Source organism: Asparagus officinalis, chromosome 1, assembly GCF_001876935.1.
Source record: "Asparagus officinalis chromosome 1, Aspof.V1, whole genome shotgun sequence".
Classification (NCBI taxonomy): Eukaryota; Viridiplantae; Streptophyta; class Magnoliopsida; order Asparagales; family Asparagaceae; genus Asparagus; species Asparagus officinalis.
The window spans coordinates 71,194,249-71,206,603 of NC_033794.1; the positions used below are offsets into that span (position 1 = coordinate 71,194,249).

At 41.8% G+C, this 12,355-nt stretch overlaps 1 protein-coding gene across 1 annotated transcript; it reads right to left on the minus strand.

Moving 5' to 3' along the window:
* Window positions 7,344-11,547, minus strand: LOC109842809 (probable transcription factor At1g61730). The gene is made up of 2 exons (XM_020411705.1): window positions 10,683-11,547; window positions 7,344-7,702 (listed from the first exon to the last, which is right to left on the minus strand). The coding sequence occupies exon 1, from the start codon at window positions 11,396-11,398 to the stop codon at window positions 10,691-10,693; it is 708 nt and encodes a 235-aa protein (XP_020267294.1). The 5' UTR covers window positions 11,399-11,547; the 3' UTR covers window positions 7,344-7,702; window positions 10,683-10,690.

Genomic DNA, 12,355 nt, shown 5'->3' on the forward strand with positions numbered 1-12,355 from the left:
AGAGGAGTAGCGTCAGTGACTGTAGGTGTAAATTTTGATCTCCCGAAAATAGAGAACTTCGCTTGTATTTATAAGAATGACTTATTACAAACTAATGAATAGAAATTACAACAGAAGCAGAGGGAATGCCCTCCTTGTTTAACGTGGGGACTTTTCGGTAGCTATATGACGCTTCGCTCAATTCTCGCACCGAGTCTGCTTCCCTTGGACGATCCGACCGAGGTTGCTAGTGAGCTTCAGTGCGCACTGGAAGCTCGAGTTGATAGAGTTCGAATCTCCGAGCTCAGTGGCAATCAGGGCCTGGAACTGGGAGGAGATGCCACAATGCAAGGGTTATACACAGAGCTTATCTTCGATCCCTTTGGGGGTCGAGAGCTAGCGGTTCGATTGGCCGATTGAATTAATCAATTAGCTATGAGTGAACTATTGAACTCTGTATCGCTCAACTGCTGAAACCGCTGAACCCCTTCACTGTGGCCGGAAGAACTTCTTAAATAGAGGAGAGACGACCCGGTCGCTCCTTGAATCATGGGATATGACCATGTATCGTCAGAAGGTATCATGCCTTGGGTTGTACTGTGAGCGACCGCTTGATGGGTTTGGAGTATTGTACTCCTTCCCTTCACATCATGAGGAGTGGGATGGCCCCTCCTTGTACGTGAGATAGCGGTAGCCTGGTACTTGAGTGGGTTGAGCAAGCTCGTCGTTTGTCGGCGAATTCGGCTCTCGACTCTTGCAGGCGGGGCGAGCCTGCTGCTGGCGGGATTTGGCGAATGATTGTCACTGCGTACTATGAGCGGCTACTTGAGGGTTCTTGAAGTACTGTAGCTTTCTCCCCTTCACATCGTGGGGGAAGCGGCGAAGGCCCATCCTGTACGTAGTGTAGCGGCTCAGCGGGCAGCGGGGAGGCCCATCCCTGTACGCAGTGTAGGCGGCTGCCAAGTACTCAAGGGTGTCTAGTCAGCTCGCTGTTTGCAGGCGAATTCAGCTCTTGACTCGGGCGGACGAGGCGAGCTTCGTTTGTGAGCGCGTAGGCGGATTTGGCGACTGCATAGATTTGACACGCTACTCGTACCAACGAGCGGTGCTTGATGGCTTGGAGCACTGTGCGCCCTCCCTTCACGTCGTGGAAGGTGGGGATGCCTATCCGCGGCGAATCCGGATGACCGTTGACTGCATGGTAGGCAAATTTGGGGTTTGTGCAGTCTGGGTTCGCGCTAGAGAGCCCAACCCGTGGGTGAGGCTCGCCCTTCATCCGAGTGGGCGGTTCCGACTCGCGGGCGAATTCATGTACAAGTTTGCGACGGTAATTTTTATCATCTACAGTGACCTAGTGAGAGGTGATAATTCCGAGCACTTGAGTGAGTCGATACGTGAGGACCAACACTTGAGGTTGTAGCTTGTGTATGTACATTGTGAGATTTTGTGAGAGTTGTCGGTTGACTTGATAACTGAGTGTGTAGAGAAGTTCCGACTTTCAAACCGGGTATATCGTGATAGTGGAGATCTCCTCGAGGTGAGGAGCGGGGACGTAGGTCGTGGGGACCGAACCTCGTGAACATATCGTTTGTTTGTGATTGCATTGACGCACTTAATTTTGTGTTCATCTTATATCGCATATTGCATCTTGTTTATTTCTTCCACTATACTGTTTGCCCTTGCTTAGTTTACTTATCCTTGCATATATATCTTATTACATATCATATTTGCTAGGATATTTGTTAGTAAGTTTTAATTGGCATTAAATCGGATTAGATTAGCATAAACCCTATTCACCCCCCCCCCCCCCCCCCGGGGGCCCCCCCCCGCCCCCCCCCCCCCCCCCCTCTGGGGTTCCTTCCTAGGGGGCATTAGGGTCTAACAGAAGAGACTAAATCATTTTCTATAACCATAGGTTTACATCAAGAGCTAGCATTAAGGCCTTATCCTTTTGTTTTATTTAAGGACCATCATATAGATACATTTAGGATGAAGTGTCATGGTGTATGTTATTTGTTAATGATATAATATTAGTTGACGAGACTAGAACATGTATAAGTTTTAAAGTAGAAAAGTGGAGACATGCTTTTAAAACTAAATATTTTATAATTAGTGGAACAAAAATAGAATACATGGAATGTATTTTTAGTAAAATTGGAAGTAAAAAAGAGTCTATAATACATATTGATGGACAAGAAATATACAAAAGTAATAAATTTCGCTATTTAGGATCAATCATTCTACATGATGGTGAGATTAAAGATGATGTTGTCAGTCGAATCAAATCAGGATGGTTAAAATGGAGGAGTGCTTCAGAAGTATTGTGTGATCGTAGAATACTTATTAGACTTAAAGAAAAATTCTATAGGACAGTTATAAGATCAACAATGCTTTATGGATCATAATATTGGGTAACTAAAAAAATAACACGTGCAAAAATGAGTGTAGCAGAAATGAGGATGTTGAGATGGTCTTATTAGTACACACTAAAAGATAGGATAACAAATAAGTGCATTCGTAGTAAATTAGAGATTGCTTCAATAGAGAATAAAATGAGAGAGAATCGATTAAGGTGTATGGCCATGTACAATATAGACCTCTTAGTGCACAAGTTAAAAGAAGTGATAATATTATAGTTAATAGAGCAAAGAGAGCTAGAGGTAGACCTGGAAGAACTTGGTTGGAAGTAGTTAAAAAAATATGGTTATGGTTAGTTTAATAGAGGAGATTATCCATATAGAACGTAACGAAATAATATGATTCATGTAGCCGACCCCGAATACTTGGGATAAAAGCTTTGTTGTTGTTGTCCCACTTTTAAAGGGAGTATGATTATTCTTAGATGAATAAGTTTAATTTTTTTTCATGTGATTAGAAAAGTATTTTATATACCCTAACAAATCAAAGAAAGGAAACGAAGGAGAAAATGATAATCCATCATTATTATTGTTGTAATAAACACCCAAGAAAATGAAATAAAATAAGAACATGGTTTTATTGGCAAACAAATGCAGACATAAGTTAAATGATGGTTGTTGAATGGAGATATATGCATATGCGCACCCATAAGTATGTACCAAATATCACATTTCAAAATTAATCCTTCATTAAATTGTATTTTCATACCCAAAGTATGTAACTAGATTAGCACGAGTACACGAGGCTTTTATCATACTTGGATGAAGCCCAGGTCCCGAATCTTAATCAACTCATTTCGGTATGAAAAATGATATATAAACAAATGGTCACGAGATTTAGCCTCAACAATCATGGGCAATGCTAAGTGTTGTGCCTTGAGAACCCAAACCAATCGTCGAGAAAAAGATAAACCACAACCAAAATCAATAGCACAAACAATTAAACACCAGTTTTACGTGGTTCGGTAAGATGCCTACGTCCACGGGGCAAGGAGGGGAGAGTTTTCACTATTAGAAATCAAGAGGAACAAACTAGGGTTACAATCTCTCACCAAAACCCTCAACAACTCACTCTTAATCTCTCCAATTGCTCCTAGAATAGAAGCCCAAAGAAAACTCTCTCAATCAGCTCAAATTCGTCCTTGCTCTTAACCCTAAAAAACACCCAAAGGGTATTTATACAAATCCAAAACGAAACGGGTCTGGACGAAGATTCTACCAAACTGAGCCGACACCGATCAAACCAATGCCTCAACTGCTGCATCCAGTACGCCATGGCAACGGACTCATGACAACGGACTCCATCCACAGCACGTCGAGACCCAAACGGGAGTGCGAACACTCAACCCCAAAACAACTGTGTCTACTCACCAAATCGGCTACATCATAACTGACTGCCTACGTATTCTCTCCGAGGAATCAAGCCTTCACGTAGTTCACCCAATGGGCTCCAAAGGCCCTCAATCTAACCTGCGGCTGATAGCTTCATCAACGGCCCCAAACTGAAAACAGTCCAACATCTCCACCTGAGATGAAACAATGGCCGTATCCAAAACATATCCACCAGCTGCATCCAAATCAACTACCTCATCATCTGCACCCATAAATAAATGACTCTCACGCTGTGCCACCTCAGCTGGAATCCCAAATAATGCAGAATGACCTGGAGTATGTTGGGAAATCCCCACCCAATGTGGAGTAGCATCAACCTCCACCCGCTGCGATATCCCTCTGACCTGATCAATACTCTCCATCTACCGAGAGTCCAAAGTGACAAACCTGCTGAGCAAACTCAGAAGCTCCCCACTGATAGCCGAACGAGCCTGTGAATCCCAAATGCGCAATCGGATCCAATCTCACATCCACGATGTGACCAAGTGCTGGGTAGCCAAATATCCGACGCCAACCAAAAACTGAAGCAGCTCCACCAGATCTAACAACTCTATACGTAGCAGTCAGCAACCTCATAAGATGACCCAAACCTGTCGAAGCCTGAATACCAGATCCACTGCTTGATAACCAATGCCGATCCTCCTCCAGAAAAGAACGGCCCACTAAATCCGCCATCTCATCACGTCGCCCCACTGTCTCCTCTCCTCTGAAGTGTCTCCAACTGCCATGAGCTCGACACCAATGCAAGAAAGGACTCCTACTGGAACAAGTACGACTGGTAACCTTTCTGCCCATACACCTCCTTCAACTATTGCGAACTACTAGGGCTTTATACCAACGGGACTTGGTTGCAACCCAAATATGCCTAGTACAATCCCCAATATAGGAAACAAAATAACGATTACCTCCCGATGATGCCTCCTCAGAAAGCCCCCCAATGCCTAACTGAACACCTCCAATAAGACCCCTCGATCGATGGATAGAAGTGCTGAACTCCACCTCGGTCTTCTCGCTCATCCTAATGTGCTCACAGGACTTCAATCTGTAGGTCATAGCACTCCTCAACAATCTGTGCCAAACAATGCCACAGTCTAGCCAAAGAAGTCGTCAGCGCTCTATCAATCACCGTGCTCCCGAGCAGATAATACAAGTTACTCCTCCTGACGCCCTTAATCACAATCATGGACCCCGATGTGACCTTCAAGAGAGAATCCGCCAATGTCACCCTATAGCCTGATGCCTCCAATACCCCAAGTGAAATGATGTTCTTCCTCAGTTGAGGAACGAACCTCACATCATCTAACTCCCGGATCATCCCGTCACTCATCCGAATCTGAACGGTACCAATACCACTAATAGGGCATCTGTGATCATTACCCATGAGAACAATATCCCCTCTTTCCAACTCCTGAAAGCTGGAGAACCAATCCCTTCTAGGGCATATGTGGTAAGTAGCACCAGAATCCAACATCCACTCGGTGGAGTCGACAACATCAACTGACAGAAGAGCTGGGCACGAATATCCCGATGAATCTGAATCTAAAACATCGCCACTAGCCTTGGCAACATTCACCTCTGAAGCTTGAATAGCTTTCCCTTTATTCTTCACGGCTTGTAATTTTTGGGCATTCGGCTTTCCAATGTCCATCCTCTCTACAAAAGGCACACTGATTCCTACCAACTGCAGGCCAATGTCCATCCTCTCTACAAAAGGCACACTGATTCCTACCAACTGCAGGATGCCCCCTCTAGACTGCAACCTTCTTCCACGGTTTGGACTTCTAGCTCTTGCAACCAATGCCCCCGCAACCGGATCAATGGAAGTCTCCTTGTCCTTCTTTCGAAGTTGATAGTTCACAAGGGCTGTAGTGACCTCACTATACGAAAGAGATGCTTTCCCATTAATAAGGGTGAGGACGAAGGTCTCATATTCCTCATCGGGCAAGGAACTTAATAATAACAATGCCTTATCTTCATCTTCAACTATAACATCCACATTCGCCAAATCTGCAAGTAGCTTCGTGTAGTGGTTCATGTGATCACTAATGGATGTCCCCTTCTTCAATTGGAAGCGATAAAGCCTCCTCTTCAAATGCAAACGATTTTCGACGATTTGCCCTCTAGGACCTCCCAAATCTTCTTTGCCGAAGTTTCATTCATCACATCATATTTTAGATCTTGGGTAAGACAAGACCTAATCACACCACACGCCGTTCTATTCATTTTATTCCAAACCTTATCATCAATTTCGGCCGGTTTCCCGTCCAATTCCAACGTATCTTCCAAATTTTGCGCATTTAACGCATCCATGACTTCACATCGCCAAAGTCCAAAATTATTTGTGCCGTTGAACTTTTCCACATCTATTTTTATAGAATGTATATTTAAACTTTGGACGGCCTTCACACTAGAAGAATCCTCCACTTTTATCTTCGACCATAATCTCAAAGCACCTAATAAACAATTGCGGAACAAATAGGAAATAGATCCAACTTGAAAAAGATAGAAACTTTACCACAAAGATCCTACCTTTATCACCAATCGAAGCTCTAGATGAACTTCCCAACTGATCTACACCTCCAAAAAGCCCAAGCGTTGCCCGGAGCTCTGATACCAATTGTTGGGGAGAAACCCCTATGCGAAGATCCAACCAAATAGCCGAAAGAGATAAACCAACACACCAACAAGAGCACAAACACAATCAACACCAGATTTTACGTGGTTCGGCGAGATGCATACGTCCACGGGGCAAGGAGGGGGGAGTTTTCACTATTAGAAATCAAGAGGAACAAACTAGGGTTACAATCTCTCACCAAAACCCTCAACAACCCACTCTTAATCTCTCCAATTGCTCCTAGAATAGAAGCCCAAAGAAAACTCTCTCAATCTAGAGACTTCCGCGGTCGACCGCCACCAATCCCGATGCCCAGTAAGCCTCGTGCACGAACGCGGTCGACCGCCCCGGTCGACCGCCAAGCTGTCTGCTGCCAGAATCCACTTCTGAGCTCCATCTCTACACTAAGCACTACCGCACGGTTTCTAGATATGGACGGAAATCTTACCCAAAATAACAATTACCGTACAGGCACCTTGATTATATCACTGAAGAAAGTATAGCCGTAAAGTTTAGTATCCGCTATAAATCCATTTGATCTCAGTCTCAATAATTAGCAAAATCAAAACATACTGATACACCATTGTGAAAATGCGAGTTAAACAAAAATAGTATAATTTAAAGAACTGAGCAGATAATGGAAGAAATTGAGGAGAATACGGTGTATTTAAGCATGAGGGTATGATAGTTAACAGCTGACGATAAACGACTGCAAAAAAGAAATGCAACTTTACTACCGAGGCAGAAAAATCTCAGACATTTGTGAAGGCTCAGGTAGCTTCATTTTCATTTTGTCATAGATGGTGATAGACAAACAACTGTCGAAGAACAGTAATTTTCTTTTTCTTTTTTTTAACAAGATGGAGTCAGTTTTTTTTTTTTAAATACAAGAGGGTGAAATATATGATTCCAGAACTGATTTGAGCTGCAAACACAAATCATGATTTCAGAACTGATTTGAGCTGCATGCAAAGACAAGTCATGTACATATATCTCAAGATACAACAGTTCATGAGGCTGGTAATAGATCAACATTATGATGTCCGTAATGAAATGACATCATCATCATCCAGGTCGATCGATTTCCACCAAAGTAGGTCAAATTTGGAGCACAACTCAGAATCAAGGTTTCATATTTACACTTGTACAAGATCAGTATTAGCTTCACATCAATATCTCTGTGTCGAAATCAAATTCCTGACTAAGGGAACCTTGAGAAAGAGTTCAAGGATACCACAAGCCACCAACAGAAATGAACACCTACTCAGTTTCTCCATTTACATCCTTTATACACTGAATCCTGCAAGGAAGAAAAAGAGCAATTACAAAGACAGCAAAGAAAATTATGACCAGAATAAGAAAAATAGCTAGTAATTTTATTGACGACCAAATAAATGCAAAAAAGGCATGCAGGCTAAATACTAAGAGAACATGAAAGCAGGGTCATATTACTAACTTTTTCCAAACTGGAGACGCAAATTTTATTATGTTCCTAACAAATATGCATGCAGAGAAAAGTAGGTATCTTGTTTTCAAACAGAAGTCCCTCTTCCATGCATGCGTTAACCAGGAACTATTACTAGCTCGTAATGTTTAAAAAAGCTTTTTTGAAACTCGCTTCACAAATTTTTGAAGGTTAAACGCTTGGAAACTCCAGAGTGAAGCTATGTATCCCTTGAAGCTTACGTCTTAGCACTCTGAAGTGTGTGCTTCACGCTTCATAAAGCTCTTTTCTTTTGAATTGCACGCTTTAGACAAGATAGAAGAATATAAAAGAATTTTTGACTAACATTAAAATGCCCCTATGTATTTCCAATATGACCATGTGATTGTAAATAAAATATACACGTTATGCATGTAGCATAGTTTATTATGATTTGTTTTTATATTTCACATATTTAATTCTTATTTATTAATCAGGACATGAATGTAATTATTATACCACTATATGTTATATGCTCATAATTAATTTTTACAAATTTAAAATTAAAATTCTTAAACTTATGAAGTTTATGCCTCACCCTTCAAAGCTTATGCCTCACTTCATCAAAGGATCTAGCGCTTCGCCTTGCGCTTCCGCTTTTTTAAACATTGCTAGCTTGGAAAGAATAATAGCGTGTTGTCGGTCAAATACAAAAACTACGCTAGTTCTTTCAGGAACTCGCTTGACTTAAATCATTATATGCAATCAATCACATTTTCCTTGAATGTGGACAAAATGAAGATGTTCACTGTGATGGTATATTATATAAGAAATTAGATGACTAGTCCAAATTAGAAATGGACAAGCTTGCATTGCCTGAAAGCGGCTAACAAAACAACCAACAGATGCAGAGGACACAGTAAGCAAAATAATTAACCACGCAACCAACACTCATATGATGGGTGAGAGGGCGAGGGAGGAGGATACAGAGGGAGCTACTCATGTTGTTACGTTTATACATACACGAAACGGTTATTTTTCTCTAGATACTATGAGAATCCTTCACACTCAGTAAAACAAGAAACATACTTTATTTGACTAATTGGAAAGAAGGGAAAAAGAGAAAAAGACATTGCAAAAGGACAATGTAATGACCACTTTTGAACTGTAGTTTATATCAGACAGGAGATGTAGGGGGAGAGATACTATTAAGCCATTGCGGCTGATACAGGTATACGATCCCTAATAACTCACTTGGGGCTGCCTAATATTACTGCCTCTAATTGATTGAGGTTCTCTAGAGGCTGATTCGCCTGTCTATCTAGTTCAAGAAATGCAATTACTATCATTTCAAGTAATAAGTAAAGCCTTCGACCTAGAATCAGAAGAGCTGTATAGACAACGAGTTAAAAGATTGTAACAAGGTTTTTGGGGAGAAACTCTCTAAAGTGTGACCAACTAAGTACCTAGTGACTAGAGATATTAAATTGGTTCGAGTCCAAATGATTAGCAGGTAATGATATACCAACAGGAATGCAGCTTAAGCACAAATATCTCATAAGGTTGGTTTTCCTTAATATTTCATGAAAAGGATGAAGAAGAATTTCATAAATACATAATGAACATAAATATAGGCTAAATCATGTAATATTCTTGATTAATCCCATTTAAATAGTTATGATGTGAACAAATCTCTGCTATACAACATATTCATGTGGTAACATAAACGTACACGAAAATGTTAGTTCTCTCTAAACACTAAGATAAATCCTTCATGCTCATAAAACAAGAAATATTTAATTTGGCTGACTGGAAAGGAAAAACATGCCACAATATGGACAGTAGGACACCACAAGAGAAAATTTTAATCGCCAATTATTAACTGTAGTTTTATATGGGATGGGAGAAATAAGGGGTGAGATAATATAACCCAAGCCCTTGCCTTCCAATTAACTCGCTTAGGGTTTCTTTCTATTACTGCCCAGTCAATTCAGATTTCCTTGCTGATTGGTCAACCCATCCCATGGGAAGCAATAGCTTCATTTACGTAAAAACTAATGACCTATAACAAGGAGAGACATATAGATAATGAATTCATAAATATTTCTGTAAGTGTGAGCAAATCAAGCAAGGACCTAGAGACTAGAGACATTAAGCCGGTTCAAGAATGAAGATGACTAGTGTTCCAAATGATTAGTATGTGAAGAGATTGCGGAGGAACTGCAACTCAAGCACAAAATATCTCATAAGGTTGGTTTTCCTTGATATTTCATGCAGATGGTGACAAACCCTTCAAGGAAACATGAAGGACATACAATATAGGCTATAATACTCTCAATTAATCCACCTCCAACGAACTAAACATGCTGTTCGAACAGAAAAAAAAAGAAAAGAAAAAAAGAACTGTATTTTCCTCACGTAATCAGGTCTTATATATGTCATCCAAAGTAGAAGTCTAATGCAATTCTTGGATCTTAGATGTATAGAATGAGTTTCTTGAGGATTAAATGTTCTTGGATGTATAGAATGAGCTTCTTGAGGATTAAATGTGGCAACCGAACAGCATAGGGAGCAGAAATTGATCAAAAGAAGATGATATCACCCGCCCACTTGATATTACGTACTACGCTTAGGATGCATACATGCTTAAGCCCAGAAATGTGTTCGGCCTAATTCCAGTTACAATTGCAGTAGAAGAATTAGACTAAGATCTTTATTGTCATCGCTTGGCATTTCAATCAAATAAAAGTGCCAACAGCTAATCTACAAGTTACACAGTAAAATCAAACAAGAGTTTCACTACATTCAAAAGCATTATCCATCGAAACAAAGAAATCCAAGAACTGAGAAACGTTACCATCATCGTCATAGGAGACGCTCGTGAATTTCCTTCCAGAGCTCCTTCTCATCCTCCCTCAGCTTCAAAAACCTCGCATTGAAAGATTCTGCCTCATCTTTGTTCAGAGACTCGACGATCTCCTCAAATATCAGGTACCCAGCTCGCCTCTCCACTGCAATCCTCAACTCAGGATAATCATCAGAATCATAAAAACTATGCCCCTCGCCCTCCTCCTTGGTCGCAGGACTCGCTGGCCAAATCCTATCACAAAGTCGATAAACAATTTCCTTGTGACCCGTAGCCTGAGGTTTCTTGGAATCCGAAGCTTTGTCGTAACCCGCCTTCAAATGCCGGATCTTGTCCTGCAGCTGGCGAACGGTGGCCGCGAAGCTTATGGACGGGGCAATGGCGGAAAGCAGGGTTCGGATCGAGGGGGTGGCCTTGGGAATCTCGCCGCCGTTCTTCTTCTTGTGCTCGATGATGCCTTCCAGGATCTTGATCTCGTCTTCTCGCGTCCAGATGCCCGCGAAATTGGCCGTCGGCTTCTTCTTCTTTCTGTTGTTGTTCGATGTGGATTCTTGATTTGATCGGGGGATGATCTGGGAAGTCGAGGGGGCTGGATTCGGAGAGGTCGGAGCCCGCCTCCTCTCCCACATTCTTCCTCCTCCTTCCTCCTCTGGATCTGGTGTTGATCTAGGGCTAGGGTTTCGTCGATCTTGGGGATTTGGGGGCATGGGGGAGAGAGAGAGAGAGGGGGTACAGAGGAGAGGGCGGATCAAAATTCCACTCTAATAATTTCTTCAAGTGCTTCGAGTTCCCGCCCTCGCCGAGTTTCTCGCTTCATAGGTGAGGCGACGGAATGTAAAGAATCCCGACCTGCTGGTGTTATGTGCAAAATTATAATTATTAAAATTTGAAAGTGACATGAGGAGTTAGTTGACGATAAACTCACATTAGAATGGGTGGCACTAGAGGCACACCTTGTGCCACTCCTTGGGGGCACACCTCTCTCTCTCTCTCAGCTAGAGTGCATGAGGTATATTTGAGATTTATTTAAAAATTTCAAGTGGGCCCCCTGCACTGTAGCTGAAAGAGGGAGATGTGCCCCAATGTGTGCCTCTAGTGTTTTCCCATTAGTATTGCGCAACAGCATATAAACCCCTATAGTCTTATTGCTATATGGACTATAGGCTATTATTTTGCCCCAAAGTTCGCATGGGGCCACTTTCTGCTTCCTTTTGTATTCTGTAACTTGGGAAAACACACCACAACACCTACACTACACCACACGACACACAACACACACACACACAATATATATATATATTTATTATATATTATATTATATATATCATATATATATAGTATATATATTATATATTATATATATATATAATATGATAGTTTGTGTTCGGCCGATGCCGAATTTTTTTTTCCACAGCAACGTTGGCCGATAAAACGAAATAGTGCCATTCGATTACAGTGAACAAATGTTGGCTCCGGTTGCGATCTTTTCTCGTGACCGCCTATTTTCCGCTAGAGCGAGAGGTCGCAAGCAAGCAAGGAGCAGAAAAGCTTCATTTAATGAGGAAAGATGGAGCCGAGCCAGGCTCCGTAGCCCCCTCCCTCGCCTGTTGAGTTGATATATAAGTTAACTTTCAAAACTTGGCTTTGTAGGATCTCTTCTCTTT